Genomic DNA, 19,973 nt, shown 5'->3' with positions numbered 1-19,973 from the left:
CTAGTTTGCTGACAGAGAAAGTGAATGAAAGAGATAAATTGGCTTTCTTTGTTATTAGTGTCTCTATTGTTTTCTTATATATCAGGTTAATTTAACGTTAATGAAAGTGAGGATTAAAAGCCTCAATTACTGGAAGGCGGGGGGGACTGAAGAGGCTTACGAGCAGCTCGGTGAGGAGCTCAGCAGCACCGGAGCACGGCTGGGCCTGGAGAGCTGGTGCCGCAGGACGGCAGAGGCGGGCGGGGAGCCCTGGCCGCGGCAGCCCCGCCTGAGCCTCGCCGCTCGGGGCGGTCCCGGCAGCCGCGGCGGGGGAAGCGGCTTGGGGCGCTGCCTCCAGGCGCCTTCGTGAAAGTCTGTGCAACACGGGGCAGGGGGCAAAAGGCGGATTGATGCTGGGACCACATCAAAAGGCTGAGGCGGGCCCTGAACTCAGAGCGCGGCTGCAGCCTGCCCGCAGCCCCCCGCCCCTCTCCCGCTCCTCCCGGGGCGGGGAAGCCCAGGGCAGGCCGCTCCCAAGGGCGCCGGACCCGCGGGAGGAAAGATGCCGCTTGCGGGCACCAGGCGGAGCTGGTGCATCAGGGACGGGCGGGCCGGGGGCCCCCCCACCCCCGCACCCCGGCCCCGCACCCCCGGGACCCGACCCAGCGCACACCCGGGCCGGGCAGCTCAGCCGCGACAGCCAGCCTACACGAAAACAAACAAACAAAAGAATAATAATTTTTAAAAAAACAACCAACCAACCAACACACCAAAGAAAAAAAAAAAAAAGAGGGGATCTGGCAAGCTCTGAAAAGACCAAGAGGTGAGGGGACAGGGCACCTGACTGGACTCAAGTAATACAGCAGAGAGGTAACAGGAAAATTTACATTACTGCTACAGCTATGTGCGGATTAACAGAAGGACCCATCAGTCAGCGACTCTGCACCCTTCCCATGCAATTTACGGCAACGGAGACCCGATGCCCAGGCTGTGGGTGTGCTGTGCGTAGGTGCCCAGAGCACACCACAGCACAGCCCGCAGAGGAGCTGGAGCTGCTGCACTCATCTTTGGCTAAAGAGACAATTACTGTTGTGCGCCCCTGTTACAAACACAGGATTTCTGATACATGCAACATTTTCCCCTTCACCAAGTGGCTGTGAAGCTTCATCTGTCCTGGGCACGGAGCGCAGCACCAACCCAGATGAAGAATATCCTGCCTGAGCTGAGAGAAGAAAATCTCCCACCCCAGACCCACCAGCGTAAATCTGGAAAGCCCAGCTGCGCTCGCTGGAGTACCTCAGGATTTACCAAGGCATTCACAAAAGCTGAATTTGGCCCAAAACTCAGGAAAGAAGAGTGCATTCAGCACTTGCTTCCCCGAAAGAACCAAGCTTGCCAACTTCTCCTTAATACAAGAGGCCAAGGCTGCGGCGTCACTACTGACTCCAGCGGCCGGGTGCCAAGGCCGGGGTTGCCTGGGTGCCCGCCTGCACCGCGGAAGGGTGCCAGACGCAGGGGGAGCACCCCCTGCCTTTGTGCATGTATCCAGGCATCGGGGAGCACTCCCACTCCTCCCCGGCAACCCATCCCTCAGAAATACCACTCTGCTTGCTTCAGAGGAGACAAAAGACACCATTTCTGTAGCCAGGGGCTAAAACAACAAAAGCAACAGCAGCCGCCTTTGCAGGTTGGGTTAAGGCGACTCCAGAGCGAGCTCTCCTGCTTCGCCTAACTCCTGCTGCCAGAGGCTCCCGCTCTTAGCACACACCCTGCTCCCGCTTTGTCGCTGCAAGAACAGATTTCCCTGCTCCGTCACCCAGAGCGTGTGATCAGCCCAGGAGAAAAGCCTTTCCCGTCAGGCTGGGACTGTTCACCATCATCCCTTCCTGAGCACAGCCATGGCAGCATCTCTGCTCCCTCCTGGGAACGGGGTCACCCACAGCCTGACTCGCAGGAGTCCCAGGGTCGTGCTCATGCTCCCAGGTGCGACACCACCTGACAGACGTGAGGGTGCCTGCCACCCTCACAAACGCATGCATCTCGGAAAATTAAAATCTTTTGTTCTTGGGTGCCCACCCATAATGACCACCCCAGCTGCTGTCCATTGAGGTGTCCACCAGAGGAATCAGCAGCTCAGCATCCATAGCACCATCACTCTGATGCTGGAAGACAAGTCAGAACCATCTCCACAGGACTAAATAATTTATATCAAGCATGACACAAATAGATGGTAAAAAACCCTAATTTCCCTTCATTCAGGATTGCAATACCATCATACCACTGAGTACAACCTTTCAAAACTCCTTCAGTTTTCCACCAAGACCGTTTTCCCATGTGCTTTGCTGGGACCTGCATGTGTGACAGGAACTGGGCAAGAGAGAAGCCCCCAGCTCAGCCCACCGCCAGCCTTGCCAACCCCGCACACCTCGCACGCCTGCCCGTCCCAAGAGGCTGGCATGTCTGGCTGCTTACGTGGTGTTTGGGGCACAGAGCTTCAGCAGACCCCTGTCAAGCCATGGTTTCTCTTACTAGTCAGTTTTTTTAAAAAAAAAACAAAACCAAAAACAAAACCAAACCCAAAAACTGAAAGAAATGGCAACAGTATGTAAGGAAGAAACATAAAATAAAAGTTGCAGAGATATGAACAGGCTACAGAAAATGTAAAACTTTGCTTGCCACTACTGAATCCATCCAGGGAGAAATGGCACCCTCTGACCCTACAGCTGCCTGTGTAATACAGCATTTATGCTAGGTGTATCCTGCACTTAAAATACATGCATTTTATATACTCACTGTTACAAGCGTATTTTCAGTGCAATTTTCCTTTGAATTGAATTCCTTGTCTTCTGTGATCTGTTGCAGGCAGGTGAACCTCATGTATCATTTTCTTCTCTTTTTTGTTTTAAATGATGGAGCATTTCCCCCATGCCAGATACTGACCTTCTACCTCTTCAGCACCCTCTTTCTCTCAGGTAAAATGAGATGATGCTAGTCACACTCAAGTACCTTTGGCATGAGAGAGTAGAGAGAAGGCTGTGAAATCTCTCTTGAAAGCCGTTTCTCCCAGGAATCCCACTTCTAGCTTTACTCCTGGGTTCACGACTATCCTGTCCATGCCCACTGCCAGGGCTGTAACCCCCTGTTTATAGACCCCTGCCCTACCCCAATCCCCCTCCTCTCTCCTTATTCCTCCCAGCCCACCCTCGCACACACCACAGCGAACCCAGAGAGCTAACCCGCCTGCAAGCTCTCCTCTTTGCTGCTTTCCTAGTTGACCAAACATTTTCTCCAGCTCTGAAAATCACTGGCTAAGTTTCTAGCATGCTAGGTAAGATTAAATAACCACCCTCACAGATGTAAAATATCACAGTATGATTTATTACAAAGTTCAAAATTTTACAGAGCTTATGAAAACATGGAGGGGTTTTGTAAGTGCCCAGTGAAATAAGTGACCTGTTCAGCTTTCTGCAGGTGTAAGTCCCTGAATCAGAGGGTACGTGAGCACCACTTCCAGGGCAACGCCAGCTGTGAGGGCACGGAGGCACAGAGCAAGGACTGCCCAATTCCCACCTGCAGGTCTTCAGACCAACGTGGCTGCACCTTCAAACTTCCCCGAAAAGCTGGGCCTTCCCAAAGCCCGAGCCGACATCCAGCAATGGCACCGCTCTCTAGTCCCACTGCGCTGCACAGCCCACCAGCAGCAAAGGAGCGGGTTTGGACTTTCCCGGGTAACGACGCTGTGGCAGTGCAGCGTGGGCTGTGTTCAGTTGGCACACGTACAAGTGTTGAACCCCCCAAAATTGTGCAGAACCCCCTGCAGGAAGGCTCTGCTGCTGCCCATCACCCTCTGCCTCTCCTTGGGCCGCAAAAAGCCATAGCCTGTCAAACCTGAGTTATGAACTAAGAACTGAGAATGAGAAGGCACTCTCCAAACAAATTCGCACTTTTGTGTAAAGCAGAATTCAGATATATTGAAGGAGGAAATACCTCTTTGTTGTGCTGTTTGGAAGGTAAGTATGATCAGATTTGGCTTTTCTTTTAATAATTTCATTCCTCTGTCATGCCCTTCCCATCTCTTTCCCTTTGAGATTTACTTAATCCTACTTGAGAAAAGAAAATTGCTTATCAAGATGGGAGTTTATTCAGCATCTGTTGCTGAAACATTACTTCATTTCTCCTGTCCTTTTTACTCTCCAGCATTCAGCAGTTCCCTCCATTACCCTTAACTTCTCTTGTCTTCTGTTAATTAAAACCCAATTAGGATTGTCTGCTGATAACTGCACACTGGTCTAACAAAGCCTGGCCTGTTGCTGGGTTTATTTTGTTAAGTGTCATATGAATAGGCAACAGCAGGTCTTACGGGAGCATAAACACAGCTCAAACTACTCTCTGCAAGTGTTTGCTTTTTGCGTGTACTGTGCTAATTTGGGGAAAAGGTCTCTCTGGAAATTTTTTTTGTCAAAAATATTTTAAAAGAAAAGAACATTCTTATGTTTCACATCTTGCATACAATTGACAACATTGATAGCTTTTAAATACCAACAACAGGGGAGGCAAGAAGGAACACAGAGGAAAATCGGCATATCCTCTGTGACATGCCACTACCTTGTTCCAAGATGTCCTGGCAAGGGATAATGAGCCCCCATGGCTGGGGGCATCCAGCTGCCTGGGCAACTAAGGCAAACTGCACCTTCTAACCCCATCTGAAGATGTCACTGGCTATTTTTTAGCATCTTAGAACAGCTCTAGGAGTCATATGGCTTATTTCTATTCATTGCACAATAATCTTCCAATCTATTCTGCATTTAAAAAAATAAACCTTTCTGTAAATACAGTGTTATTTTTCCTGCTTTGCCTGCAGCTTCCTTAGCATCGCTCCATGGAAAGTAAGTGTCTACCTCGGTGAACCCACTACTGAAATGTTGTCACAGCTACAGAGGTAAGCTGAGCATCAGCGGTCACAACACGAAGAGGCACAATCCACACAAAAGCGCTCCGCTGTCATTTGGAAATGAGTCCATCTGGCACGTTTGTTTTCAGTCATATAAAGAATTCCTCCTCCTCGTCCTCCGTTCTGTTTGCAGGGCTGGCTCGTGGTCTTTGCGAGGGGAAGGCCGAAGCTCTTTGCCCTGTTCCTTCACTCCTTTTGGCTGCAGCAAACAGCAGCTGAGTCCTGTCTTGGGAGGGCATGGCACTGCCAGCCCCATCCGTGGGTGCTCGTGGCCGGAGGAGGCTGCTCCGCAGGTCCCTGGAGAAGCGGTTCAGTGGGCAGCAGCCACTCGCAGGATTCGCCACGGCGAGCCCGGTGTCGACGTTGGTCTCCACTGCCTGCCGACGAACACGGCTCTTCTGGAGAGAGGCCTGCCACTCGCTGCCCACCTGTCTGCGGAGGGAGATGGCATCCCACCACGAGGAGGTCGCTGGACCACTGTGAGAAGAGAAGTGCCTGTGGAGATCACCACCGGCTTGCTCAGGAGTGAGGGCTTCGCTTTGGTCACATTTTGTTTTACCCTTCGTGGCTCTCACCTCCCCGCTTCTCTGCCCAGGATTATCCCACTTTACAGGGAGAGGGGCTGGGACAGAGTCCTGCAGGATTTTTTCGTTGCCTGCATTATTATGCTGATGGGAAAGCCCAGCATTTGTTTCATGGGGCTTTAAGCTGTCTTGAACCTGTTGAATAAAATTTGGAGACAACCCCATTAACATACCATTCTGTCATCACTAGGTGATGCTCTCACCTAGCCTGGCTGTGCTGAAGTCACCTGCAGTGTCAGTTAGCCGGCCCCTACAGAACAGCACAGGACTCTTACAAGCCTGAGCCATGGCAGGTGAAACAATGTAGATAATGTGATGCACATGGAGAAAAACAATCCCGGCTTCACATACAAATTCCAAGTCGTGAGTTGACCGTAACCCCAGGGTCTCATTTCTGTGACAGACAGCACCATGTTAGCATCAGTTCAGTGCCTGACAGCAGTCTAGAAAGCAAATGAAATCTTATTCCAAAGAAAACAGAGAATGTTGTCACGCACAGCACAGCTCTGGTCCCCCAGCTGGACTGTGGTGTTTGTCCCTCAACCGCAGCGCACAACAGAGTATCGTGGAGCTGGAAAGGCTCAGAAATGGACAATGAGGACAACTGCAAGTACACTAAAGGAACAGCCACATATGCTGGGAATCTCAAGCCTGGGGGAAAAAAAAAAAAAAAAAAAGAAAAAAAAACAACTAAAAAAACCTACCAGTTTGGGAGGGAGAGGATAAAAGGTCATAAAACCATAAGCCACTTGGAGAAACAGATAGGTGTTGTCCGTTCCCTGCCATTTGCAATTCAAGAAGCAGAAGCCATCAAATGAAGCCAATTTCAAATAAGAGAAGGTGGCAGTAGACCTGGGGAGGTCCCTGCCAAGATATCTTGTGAATACAAAAAGTTCACATGGATTCAAGGGGAGACTAGGTAAGCGCTTGGAAAGGAGAGTCACTGCAGGTTACCACAGCTGGCTTCAGAAGGCCCTTGAGCCTAAAATAGGCAGCTCCGGCGTGTATCGGTGGGGTGTAACGCATGCACTTGTCCTCTTGCTATTCCTCCCAAGGCAGCTGCCTGTGACCAGCTGCTGGGGACAGAGAGCTGGGCAGGATGAAGCCTTGGTCTGACCCCCTGCAGACAGGCTGATGGCCTCAGGATTTTCCATGGTCACTGCCAGCACTCGACTGAGCAGTTACTCTATGCTTGAGTGAAACAATCCCATAGGCTCATCTGTCTTTTAATAAATTATAAAACTGAAATCACTGGTCACAAACGTTACTATTTTGAAAAAGAAACAAGAAAGTTACACTTGAATTCAGTTTCTCCCAACTCGTGCATAGCTTTCAGAGGGTTCTCCGGACTAGTGCACACACACGACAGATTTGCTGCAGGTGACCTAAATGCAGGACACACAAATAGCCGTGCCTGTCCCAAAACCTTCCCTGGGGGCGTCGGATCTACTGGAGCTCCTTCATGTCTGCAAAGCCTGACCAGCTGCTTTTGGAAAGTAACTTCTCCAGGAAGCTCCAGATCAAGTGGCATTCCTCTGACAGCTGGACAACACATGGACCAACACCTACCAAGGAGGAGACACCCATCAGACCAGCAAGGCCAACGGGACCAGGACCTGCTAAGCACATCCCACTTGTTCCTGCGGAGCATGGCACCCCCAAGGACACCAGCCCACAGCAAGGCACCCACCTCGCCAACCCTCTGCAAGACTAGAGACACATTTCATGTCTTTATTTATGAAACATGGCACATGGAGATGGTCCTACTCCAGACTCCTACTTGAGTCTTAAGACTAAACTTGTAAAATTTGAGCAACAGGGATCTCTCGTAAACACTCAGAGAAAGGATATGGAATAGAACAGTAACTAGTGAGCAACTTCAGAAAAAAAGAAAAAAAGGAGAGGATGTGGTTTATTTACTTCTTTATCAAAACTATGCAGGACCAACTTCAAAGCTACATGAAGATGCTCAGGGCCTTGTCCAGTCCAAGTGGGTGGCAAACCAGTGTATGAAGTGATACTGAATGAGAAATATACAAAGGCTGCCCCCTCAGGATTAGTGTTCAGAGTAGCATAAAAGTAGGCCAAACAGAACGATTAAGCTGATTTGTAGGAAATGAGCTCGGCAAGGAAAATGGAAAACCACAGGATGGGCAATTTTGACTATCCAAATTACAACAAAAAATAATCAGAGATGGGAGGAACTGTTACAGTGGAAGGAAAGCACACTGAGCTAAACTGCTCTCCTGCTCACATGTAGAATTCCCACTATATATCATCTCGGCAGTCGTCTTTGTTGGTTTTTATTTATTTGTATTCACACAACCTCTGGACTGCACACTTGAACAGAAAAGGCAGATATTTCCTATGACACATTTCTTCGGCACATTTGCCCAACTGCAGCTGACTCAAGAGCTCATAACATCTATTGCAGGCAATGTTGTATCAATACTGTACTTACAATACATCTGGTTTTTGATGTTAAAAATCTGTTTCTGAAAACATTTACAATGTAACAACTTATCAGAAAAAGAATAGGCTGCTACAATCATTTGATTCAGGCAGGGAAGGGAAGATGCTAAACTAGTTTGCTCAAAAAAAGCATTAATACTTTCAATTTCAGGCAAGCATTAATGATATTAATTTAACAATATAAAAATATCCCAAGGATCTGTGCTTATATTTATCAATGTCATTACAGCACTGGCATGTACCGATTACCATATTCACAAATTCAAAAGAAAACATAACCAAGCAAAATCTTAATTTCCATTTTTAACCAGTCCTGCTTTCCTTGGGGGGAAAAAAAAAAAAAAAAAAGAAAAAAAGAAAAAAAAAGAAAAAAAGAAAAAAAAAAAAGAGAAAAAAGAAAAACCTCCTCTCAGAGCACCACAGACACATACCTGAAGTAGAATTGTATTTCCTTCATAGTCTTGCGTTTGCCACCTGGTGCTACTGATAGGAATACATGGGTTAGGCAGGAGAGGCACCAGCTGCCCGATTTCTTGCACCTTGAACTGCAAGGCCGATGACTCCTTTGGCTCGGCAGCTACCCCAATGGGCAGCTGCTTCAAGCAGAGCTGCACGGCAATATTTTGGGTTGAGTACAGCACGAAGACACAGAAGTTACTTTTCTGCATAGTTGCTTCTTTCTGTAGGATCATCTCGTAGAGTCTCACTGCATCCTCATAGTTATCAAAACTGCAGTAGAGGGTGACACGCAGGATTTCGGGGCCACAGTGCACCCGCCTGATGCCCCACACAGGCATCTGGTCATCCAGGCCATAGAAGTCCTGGTGAGCTGGGGCATAGGGGTGGCTTTGTCCATTAGCAATCTGGACACACTGGTAGCGCCAGGGCGGACACTGGAAGAGCTCATGGACCTGGAAAATCCGTTCTTCTCCCAAGTCCTCATGTAGAAAAAGGAGAACAGACATTCCAGGAAAGCCACAGCTTCTCTTACGATACCTCTCATAGTATTTCAATGGAGAAACTCGCTCAGACACCAGAAAAAGTCGAATGTCTGGGCAGACCCACTCCAAAAGCCGATCCAGAGTTTGCTGCAGAAGTGATGAGCGTCCTGAATTGGCAAGAAGATGCACAGTCATCAGAGAGTCTGCTCTGTCATCCATTGCAAAGGTTCCTGACAAAAAAATAAAAATAGACAAATTGGTGCCTTCCCTTCTCCTGCTATTGGAGCGTCAGTAACACGAGGGGTGTACTGGAAGACTTAGACAGAATGAATTCAGTCTTCTACAAGCTTTGCAATAGCCAGATACAATACGCAGGTCTGCACAGTTAATGTACACGGGGCAGGCGAAGAGTGACAAGGCAGCACGTGACCGGTCCCAGGTAACTCCCATCACAGCAGAGCTCAGATGAAGGCTTATTTTCCAACTCCAAGACTAGAGCTCTAGTCACTGCGTACCTGTGACTGACGTGTCCAGAAACACCTCTGTGTCCTACTGCTCCTGTCCTTCACAGGACAGGGCAGCAGAGATGAAGAGCACTGAAGCACAAAAGCAGTAATTCTCCAAGATGAGGAGACTTTGTAAGTACACTTGCCTGGCAGCAGTGGAAACGCGTGCTCCAGATCTGGCGTCCCACGGGCATGCATCTCGCTGCTATCACCACCTTTTGCAAATGCAATGTGACAATCGTGTTTGAAAACCTCAGCATATTCTCTTGTGGTCGGCAGGCTGGGCTTTAGCTCGTTGTAAAAAGCTTGTGATCTTTGTGAGTCACACCCTTCTGGGGCACACAGATAAGCTAGTCTTTAAAAACAAGGAAGGAAAACAGACTAACAAAAGGAAAAAAACCCATGTGAACACAACAGATAACAATAAGAGCAGATACGAATCAGCCTCAGGAAAGAGGAGCTTTGGGAAAAAACCTTGACTCCTAGTTACGCGCTTCACAACACAGGTAGCTCGCTGCCTAGCTGGAAACCAGGTCCTGGGTTATTACACCTAGCCCATAAAAGCTGGGTACCAGGCTTCCTCCTTTCAGTGCCCTGTTTGCCTCTTTTTCCTTCTCCTTTTTTATTTTTAATGTTGAGATACACATGTAATCAGCACCCTTAAGCAAATTCCAGTTTTTTTTCCTTGCTCCTTGGGTTTACATATTGGTACTTAATTTAGCTTATTGTGTAGACTTCAGTAGGAATGCTGAAAATACACCTCTTTCCAGGCCTCTGCTAGTGTCTAGACAATAAGTCACACTGTCCCTTCATCTCCTTATTTTGCCAACCCAGGAGCAATACATACAAGTCAAGCCAACCCCCGTTTTCTATACAGAACTGCCCCCACCACAGCCGGTATTTAAATCAAAACCGAGGCCTCTGACAATGTATCCAGCTCCATCTAACGAAGCGCAACACATCTCTCTCTGCTGACATAGCAATTTCCCTCTCAAACAGCCAAGCACACAAAGCAGTGGTTCACCGTGCAGAAATCCCAGCATTAATAAGAGCCTGTTATTTAAAACTCTGAACTATTATTTTTTTTTTTTTTTAATACAACCCTAGCATTATATTCAACTGAGCAAAATCTCCAAGGTCTAAAGGTACAAGTAGCAGTGCCTTGGTTTCCTTTATGTAGAAGATCACTGTCACTGGTAGAAATACACATTCATGCTTTAAAATCCCACTGACACCAATGTACAACAAAAATAAAGAGGCTGACTAGAAAATGAGGAAAAAAAATTAATTTGCACTGATAGAGCCAAACCCACCCACAACACTTCCAAGCGAGTAACAGCAGCTGTTGGGAGGGACACAAAAAAATCCAGCCTTCGGACAATTGCAGGAAGAGAGTGAAGAGAAGAGTGCAAGTGCTCAAAACATTAAAACGCTCTAGATGAGCTCTGAACAACACCATTTTACTAAAATATGGAAAAGGAAACGATGCATCAGCTCTTTGCTACAGGGCAGGGGCAAGCATGCCTTCCTGCATGTGAGGAAAAGGGGAATTTTGCCTGTACAAGAAAACACTGAAACTAAGAAAGGTCACTGGGGCTCAGCTTGTAGCTGGAAGCGGGAGCTGCATCTCAGGGCCCCTGTTCCAGTAGGAGGAAATGGCGCTGGGCACGGCAGAGATGCCCGGCACGGCCGCGGCGGCAGCTGCCAAAGCAAGGCACCACCCCTGCAGTACCGCCTTAGGGTCAGGTAAAATGAGCACAGACTCTTACGTAAGAGTCAAAGCAGGTAAATATGAGCGAACATAAACACGGTGGGGGGGAAGCAATCCTCACCCTGTGCGCACAGCGGTGAGACCGCGGGCAGGCATACAGCCCAGCAATGCTACCAGGGGCTGAGCAGGCAGTGGGGTGAAAGCAGCAGCTTTGTGGCCAGCAGCAGCCCAAAACAATGGTATCACTAGGGAAGGAAACACAAAATATTGTATGGCAACATATGAATCCACAGCGCATCTTTGAGTAGTGTGTGCTGTTCCAGCTGCCCTTTAATATAATGAATGTGGAGATTTAGGGAGAAAGCAGGAGGAGGAGGAAGACGAGAGTAATGAAAGAAGCCACTTCAGTGACAGGAGCAAGCAGACGAGGACCTTCAGCCTGCAGAAGGAACTGTGGCAGAATATGCTATAAATCTATAAGGTTATGAATGGCATCAGGAGGGTAAGAGGGCAGTTATAGGCTAAAGTACCCTCCAAAAAAAGCAGCAGGGGGATAAACTGCAGCTAGCAATACCCACTTCCAAACAAGTTAGGAAACACTTCTCCACTAAGCCAGCCACAAGGCAACGTGACAGCAGAAGTTTTTAGGGATTCAGAAGGTGACTGATTTACCAGACAGCTAGGGGTTGGGTGACAAGTTCAGGGATGCAGAGCATGTGCATTTTCTCAACCATGGAGCTACCTGAACCAGCCACCCCCTTGCCTGCCAGCGCTCGCTCCACCATGCCTCCCCTCCCACAAGCAGGCTCACCTCACCTGCATGCTTGCCCCGTGCACTACGCTCCCTCCCTCCCTGGGTGATCACCCCGGCTTGGGCTGCTCCTGCACCACAGTCCCGGTACCTGCCCTCCATTTCCCCTTCTCCCACGGGGCAGAGGAACCGCTCACTCCTCCACCAGTAAACCGTTCATCATCACGAGCGCAATGAGGGAGCAAGCGCGGGTTGGCGCTGCTTTCCTCGCGCAGTCCCATCGATCACTACAGGCTTGTGCAGCTCTCGGCCCCCATCCCCACTCAAATCGCATCAGCCCAGCTGTTTAAAAATCCCATGGGGGCAGCAGCATTGTAGTGATGAAGATAAAGTACCAGTAACGTGAACTCTCTCAAAGCAGCCGTACAGAGTAAGGGCCGGTGAGCTGGGGGGGGGGGGGGAGTTGGAAACTATGCAGACAGCACATCTCCCTCCAGCTCCCACTGTAGCCAGTGGGAGCCAAACTGGTTTCCAGATGGGCAGGTGCCTCCCACAGAGACTGCTGAAGTTGACCAGCTGACCAGCATCTCTCCTGTGCAGAGCTGGGATCTGACATAGCTGCCATCCATTTCAGGTGTCACCAGGTTTCACAACAGCCAAGAAACTGAGCCAAGGCACAAAAAGGGCCAAATCCTGAACGCTGCCACCAGGCCATGTTTCCTCCGTGAGCAGTGCACTTGATGGGGTGGGACAGGGAAGCAGTCTCACCTATCTGATGGAGCTGCCTGGAGAACAGTTTTCGGCCTGGTTCTTGGACCCGTAAGCTCTCCGGCAGCTCCATGTCAGGGGTACCCACCACTCCTACCATGAGGAGCATGAGATGAACTGAACATCAGCCTTGCCTGAATTCCTCCTTCGGAGGGCAGCCCTGCCATCCTGGCTAAGCACCATCCAGTAGAGGAGCACTCTGCTCCTCCTTCCACTTTGCTTTGACATCTACATTTCCACAAGGGCAGGCTCAAACCCAGGCTCCCCAACCTTGGACAAGGGTATTCTCATGCCCTCACTTTGTCTCCAGTCTACTGAACCCCTAAACCTTAGGGTAAAGCCAGGATGCCATGGCCATCCGTTCCCTCATTGCTGCAGCCTGGTGAGTTTAGACCTCCTCATCCACTGCTTTTCTCAGAGGCACCAAGAAGTTCTTAGGTCAGAAAGGGATGACTGTCATCAGAACAAAATGCTGGCTTTTGCTGGAACGTGTAAGAAAAGGGAAGTGCTGTTTTCACTCCGGTCCCCGAATGTAATGTGTTCTTGCTTTCCTCTCTGCTTCCCCTTCCCCCAGCTTTCCAGTCTGGCTGCCAAACGGGAAAAGCACATTATTCATAGTGACCTACTGAACACGCCAAGAAAGATTTCCTTAAAAGATTAGAAAAATAGCAGTTCAATCTTATGTGAAAAGTCACTCTGCTGAGGGGAGGGGGGAGGGGGGGGGGCAAAAAAATATTCTGATATGGTACTCAAAAAAAATATATCAGAGCACCGTTCCCACGTGGTAGTGACTGGCCACACAGCAGAACATACGGCAGGCTGCTGGGGTAGTGCAGCTTTGTGTAAGAGCATCTGAAATACGAATATTTGTATCTACCACCAATATATACACTAGAGCAAGCTCTGCATAAAATAAAGTCCAAACATAAACAACCAGCAGTTTATCGTGTGAAGCCTCAGAGAATTATTATCTGCTATATGTTTAAAATCTCACGGTGGAAAGGCATAGCAAAATAATTAAAAATTCCTTTTTATAATGAATTCTTAAGATGTGCGTAGTCCTCCCTGGTGCTCAGAGCCCTTTGCTCTAGCTGACACCAGCAAGACTGATGATGCATCACAGGATTTAATAAGTTCATAGTAACATCTGTAAGGAAGTTACTTTATAAGGATTTAGGCTTTGTGTACCAGCACATAATTAACTTCAGAGAGAGTGGGTGTGAATTACCTAAGCATCTTGGGAGCAGGCCTCATTAAATCCATGCGATGTCTCAGGCTTACTAGCTTTTACAAGACTTTTTTTTTTTTTTTTTTTTACACCAATCTCAAGCTCTTCCTATAACAAGGACAAAAATACTAAGTTAACCTGCTAGATGACAATTATCTACAGCATAGACAGTACTGAGACAAAAAAAATCAGGATTAAGGTCTTACTTGAATACAATAAACTTTTCAAAGAGCTTGTCTCTTCCTTGAAACCTTGTGATTCCAATTCATCATCACTTCGGAGGAAAGTAAAACACCAATGACCAAAATAGGAAAAAAAATCATCTAACCTGTTGCATTTATTTAATTAGGCTTCTCTCCCAAATGGTTCTTGTTTCTTCTTTTTAACCAGCTAACAAAGAGAAGGAATCCAGCAAGGGTCTGTCAGCAGACACAGAAAATACAGAGAGCTCCACCACACACAGCAAATCAGGATCCAAGCACACAGACACACAAAACAAAAAAAAAAAAAAAAGAAAAAAGAAAAAAAGAAAAAAAAAAAAAAGAAAGAATACAGTTAGAAAGAGGAGAAGGAGGGGGAAGCTTGCTGCAGGCTGCAGCCTGTCTTACCTTGCAGAGCTACCAGGAGGGCTGACCCTCGGCTGCTGCTGGGAGTCGCAGCTCCGACCTGGCAGCAGCATCGGCGCAGCAGGCTGCAACTCCTCCCATTGACGGGACACAGCGACTTGAGACTCCTGCCGTGAGAAACACTATGCTAGGAGATGCACAGGCAAGATAGGGTTTCAAGACTCTCAGGAGATAAAATGCAAACTAAAATGAGAGAGGTTCCTCCTGACAGTTGGATGCAGCAGTAGGGGAAATGGGCATCCTCGCGGCAGTACGGTGCACCGTCAGAGGCATGACCAGGATCAAACCACATTTTCCCTGTACACTTAGTGAATGTATTTAATAAAGTAAAGCAAGTAAGTTATCCTCAAGCAACATGGACTTTGGTGGAAGTGCAAGGCTGGGAGAGCAGCACTGAGACACAGAGACGAGGGAGATCACTGGCAATGGACCAAACCATAACCCTGCCAAAGCCCATGTTAAAACTGCCGTAGACGTTGAGGCAGTCAAGCTTTTATCACTGGTACCTGAATGACCTCTCAGGAAAAGGAGACCCTAGGCTGAGGACTGAGTTTCCAAATACATACTGATTTCAACAGGATCTTGGAAACCTCATATTAAACTGAAGTTATTGCAGTGATACAAACCAGGCTGATATCACAGCTGCCAACCCCAAACAAGCTCCTGTTCTGCTTAAGCAAAGGGGAAGGCAATGGGGAGAGAGGATGCTGCTGCAGTCCGTAACGGTGTCGGACGAGAGCCAGTCCGCTGACAGCACTGACTGTGCAGCAACGCCGCCCTCCCTGCAGCCCCTCTTCTGTGCTCTATGGGGTGCACGAGATCCAGCAGCAAGACAAGGGTCAGGGAGAAGAACAAAGAACCTCTGTGTACCTGAAGCCTGAGTCAGCTCCTGATGCCCTAGGACACCGGAGGCACATGTGGTTATATAGATGCCTTTGACATATGCTGGCCTCCCTCCAGTTACATGGCTGATGGCCCCTACAGTCACATGCAAGGGAAATCTCGAAGAAAGCATGAACAGTGGAAGGTCGCTCAGATGGACTGCCTGCTTGACTTGCACTTCCCAAGCAGTCTGAACACAGGGAAAAGCGGGAAGCCTTCCAAGTAAGTGCATGTAACCAAAGATGCACAAGTTTCTTTGCAGAAACTGGGTACAGTTCAGGCCTCAGCAGCCAGGTTCCCGTGCTGACTGCTACCGGCGGCATGCCTTGGCTCGCGGCAATACTGCGTGCCCCAAAGAGCTGTGAAATATGCTTTGCCCTTTATAGCTTCCTATTAGTAACATGTATGTCGTAAAAAGGCACGGCATGTCCTTGCCTGGCTACAAACATCCCATGGCAGCCACAAACACGAACTTTGAGAGATTTGGATTTATACAGCCTGATTGAGGCAGCTTTTGTATTCAGCTCCATCCAAATCTGGGCTACGTGTCCTCAGCAAGTTGTGAGGCACTTCCAGACAGATAGATTCTTCCTCAGTTTTCAGTTTGGTTAAAATATTTAAAAAAAAACAACAAACAAAAACAACCCCAAAGCACTCCATACACACAAACCAAGATCTACGAAACATAATGAGCCAATAGGAGGTTATATCAGAAATGAGTATTAGAAAACAAAGTCATGTATTTTGGCTTGACTACACAGAGCCAAACTCTAGCACCGACCCGAGATGGTATCTTTGGGAGCCCCCTGCCCACATCCCCAGCATCAACCCCACTCCCGCCTAGGTCAATGTGGGACAAGGGGGGAGTCAGCTTGCCTACATGTGAATTTAAGTGCCTAGCTTCAGGGACTCATTTCTGACAGATTTAGCCTGGCAATTTTTATATAAATTACACTTCAATTAAAAACCTCCCAGAAAAAGAAAACAGGCACATCTAAACAAAACCAAGACTTGCAGGGCCCAGTGAAGCGTTTATTTAATCAGCTTACATTTAGCATTGTTGAAGACAACTCAAGGCAAAATTCTTGGAAGGCCAGCATCAGATGCCGAGAGAAACTGCACCCTACTGAGCATTAATAAGAGCAAGTCACCAGGAGATGGTGAGCTCGCCAACGAGCCCGAGCTCCAGCTTAAGGAACAAGTCAGACCTACGTGGTGTGAAGGCTTCTAATTATTCCCTTTCCTGAGGGCAACCCTCCTGAGATACAGAATAATACACCCCAAATTCTAATTAAAAAACCAGTCTTGGCCTGGTTCCCACATTATGTTGGAATTGCAGATTTACATAATTAAGTTGATAAAAAATGCTGTGACAGACAAGCTGCAGGAGATTATTAGCTTCATCTTTAACAGAATTTCAAAAGAAGCAATATCCAAACATCAAACAAATATTAGCAGAGGTGGCTCGCAAGGTCTAAGAAACTCAGGCGTTACTGGGATTTGGGGCACATCCTAGCAAACTTTGCAAAGAAAATCTGTACGTGAACTCAAAGGCCATAGTAAGGCACTATCAGGCTCTAATGTGGCTTCACTTTGAGGACTTCAGGACTTCCCTTCCCATTGTGATTTTTTTCCTCCCAAGAACAGGGCTGCTAAAGCTATTCATAAACAGTGAATGGAAGTTGCCCCTACTGGTGGATCCCCCTTCCCTCCCAGCTTCTCCTCAGGCAAACAGGAGGACATGGCTCCCAGACCATCATCTCTCCAGACAATTTCCTCATCTTGGCCACAGCTAATCCAGGTCAGCAGTGCCAGGACAAGGAGGTGAAACAGGCCCATCTCTCCTAAACGGCAATACGCCTTCTTGCTTCAGGATAAACAGCTGCTGAGAGCAGGCAGACTATGTCAGGCTGTCTGGAGACCCAAGCAGGTATTACTGTTAGTTACACCTTCTCTGCAAGCAAAAACTATGAGAACAAAGGTCAGATTGTGTTTGGTATCAGAAGACTCAAGGACCAGAAGTACCTGCCTGAACCTCACGGCCTTAGTGTGGCACAAGGCAGAAATATTACGCTGCAGAACCACAGTTTGTGAGTGTACTTCCCTAAAACAGCCGGGCTGTCCGTGAAAAACCTGGCTTAACTTCAAAGGTTGTAAAAATAAAGACATTCCTGTTAGATGTAAATACAGTGATAAGCTCCGTAAGGCAAGAACCAATGCTGTGTCTTTCCACATACAGGGTAAATACAATGTGATCACAACTGAGGCTCCAGATACTAACCTAATGAGAATACTAAATAACTAAGCTTAAAAATAAGAGGGTAAAAAACCCACCAGGCTAAAGATGATCCTAACAGCCCACCCGAGAGAGAAAGCATAATTGTCCCTGGGTAATAAGACCACATCTACACTGGATTTTCAGAGCACAATTGTTACTGCAGTTAATGTGCAGAAGATGACAAAGAAGCTAAAGATGCTTGAAGTACAGAAGTACAGTGATTTGAGAACCTGGAGCATCTCTCCTACCCTTTGGAACAGTATTTTCACTCTTTTCTGTCTATTATTCACGAATTCCTAGCTAAAACCTCATTTTTCTGTTGCTCTTCATTTTCTGATGCCATTATTACCTGAGCAAATTGAGTGGAAAATATTATTCCATGTTGATATTATTCTATATCACAACACACGGACCAAACTGACAGACAAGTGCAGAGCAGTGCAGTTTCAGACTTCCTAGAACTAGAGTTTATACTCGCTGCTTTGTGAAATCTGCTTCCCTGGAGGAATGCAATTCCCAGCTTCACCCAAGAGTGCAATGAGTAGCAATTCCTTCATGGGAACAAGCAACTGAGCTCTCTCTCTTTGCTGAGCACCCAGCACTAAATCATGCAGCCTGGGACTTGGGATGAATTCCTATAGATTTCAACAGGCATTTTTCCCAGTTAAGGCTATGAGACACACATCGAACCACAGCAATGGTGTTGGTCACCATGCTGTTGTTATAGCACTGTTCATATGAAACGTTAGTGTTGTACAGCGTCGGCAGGAGAAAAGCACCCAGAGTGAATACGCATGTAACAGGGCTCTTGCAAAAGCTCAGTGTTAAAGAAACCAGCACAGACCTTTGTTCTTAGCACCTCTGCTCAGCGCCTTAGTGCTGCCCCCACCTTTCACACACCACCCAGTGAACATCACAAAGGCACCGAGCAGCTCAAGAAAACCCCACCACCAGTGTGACTCTGCCCAGTGCAGTGCTTGACGTTAAGAGCCTCTATAAACTGCAAAATTGTAGTTCATTATTAAAATACATCACTCGAAGAACATGAAACGTGCACAGGAGACACCGTGTGTTTCCAAGAGCTCAGGAAATATTCCTTTTGAGAGCGCTAAATCCCTCCCTGATTTCCATAATACGTTTCCTCCTGAAGGCTACTGCTAGTGAGCCCAAGGGCTGTCATATCACGCAACTGCTGGAACGATAGAGCTCAAGACCCCGGGATTTCGGTCTAGACAGGGTTTATGAGTATTTTTCTATTCTTTTCCTTAGAGCCCTCTCTAAGTCTATGGTGCACAAGACTCACAGTACGTGCTACCTCTCATAGGTTACCCCAACTCCGTAACACTTGTCCAAAGAGGTGGTTACACTAGATAGAAGGGAAAATGAATAAATAGATAATAATTAATGAGCGTAACAAATATATTTATCACTGCCAACTAATCCACACACTTTCTGTGGCCTTTGGAAGTCCCTTGAAGTTTTTTCAGCTTGAAAGAAACATATTCAGGAAATAAAATCTGGCATTATAACTTAAAAAGATGATGTCCTGTGACTAGATTGAAAACTCACAATTTTCGGATTCAGTTTCCAGACCTATCACTATTTTGTTTCATCACCTGAGGCTGTGCATGTAACTCTTGGTCCTCGCTTGCCTCATCCTTAAACAGGTCACACTAAATGGGAAGAGAAGCTGCTTTTCCTGCCCCCATCCATGCTATTCCAAAACACATTCTTAAAAGTTTTGAGTCAGAAACTGTAGGAGCAGCTTGTTGAAGATGTTAGGGGATGTTTAACAGAGCTTTGGTCGAGGCAAGGAAAAGAAAGGGGGGGAAAAAAAAGGAAAGAAAAAAGGAAAGCTTATTGAAGAGTCCTGCGCAGAGGAGAGCGGGTGACGGGCACCCCGGCACCGGGCGGGAGCTCTGCTCCTGCGGGAGCGGGGACCGAGCCCCGCGCCTGCTGCAGAGCGGCCCCTCCGGGGGCAGGCCTCGCCCCCGCGCTGCGGACCCCGCTCGCTTCACTCCATCCGCGACGAGGCCAAGAGCCCGGGCAGGGGCTCGGCTGTGCTGTTGGCACCGTCACAACGTCTGATGTTCAAAGCAGTTTTGTACTGCAGGCTCTGCTTGTCTGGTTACCATCTTAATACACAATGAATACAAGTTACTAAAGCCGCATTTTGCACAAGGTTTCACAATACCCACCACGGTCTCAGAAGCAGTTTTGCTCCACGCGCTGCCTGGCTCTCCCCAGAGATGCACCTTCCTGCCTGCGCGACAGGCGTGACGCTGCGATGACAGAA

At 47.8% G+C, this 19,973-nt stretch overlaps 1 protein-coding gene across 1 annotated transcript; it reads right to left on the bottom strand.

Moving 5' to 3' along the window:
• Positions 1-3,387: 3,387 nt before the first annotated feature.
• On the bottom strand, positions 3,388-9,670 carry FAM124B (family with sequence similarity 124 member B). Its single transcript, XM_009465424.2, has 3 exons — positions 9,580-9,670; positions 8,418-9,157; positions 3,388-5,649 (listed from the first exon to the last, which is right to left on the bottom strand). Exons 1-3 carry the CDS (start codon positions 9,629-9,631, stop codon positions 5,020-5,022), a joined length of 1,422 nt encoding a protein of 473 aa, XP_009463699.2. The 5' UTR covers positions 9,632-9,670; the 3' UTR covers positions 3,388-5,019.
• Between the last annotated feature and the right edge of the window lie 10,303 nt (positions 9,671-19,973).

This window comes from Nipponia nippon, unplaced genomic scaffold (genome assembly GCF_047370975.1).
Source record: "Nipponia nippon isolate SJK-2023a ecotype South Korea unplaced genomic scaffold, ASM4737097v1 scaffold_7, whole genome shotgun sequence".
In the NCBI taxonomy this organism is placed as follows: Eukaryota; Metazoa; Chordata; class Aves; order Pelecaniformes; family Threskiornithidae; genus Nipponia; species Nipponia nippon.
Note: the sequence above shows the minus strand (reverse complement) of the source record. Positions and strands in the feature narration are given on the sequence as shown.

Excerpts from the sequence above, each read along its gene's own strand:
- FAM124B (XM_009465424.2), bottom strand. The coding sequence starts at position 9,631 with ATGCATGCCCGTGGGACGCCAGATCTGGAGCACGCGTTTCCACTGCTG. Across the intron at positions 9,158-9,579 it reads CGCGTTTCCACTGCTGCCAG|GAACCTTTGCAATGGATGAC; the intron begins GCAAGTGTACTT and ends TTTTTTTGTCAG. Across the intron at positions 5,650-8,417 it reads GAAATACAATTCTACTTCAG|GTTCAAGACAGCTTAAAGCC; the intron begins GTATGTGTCTGT and ends TTTATTCAACAG.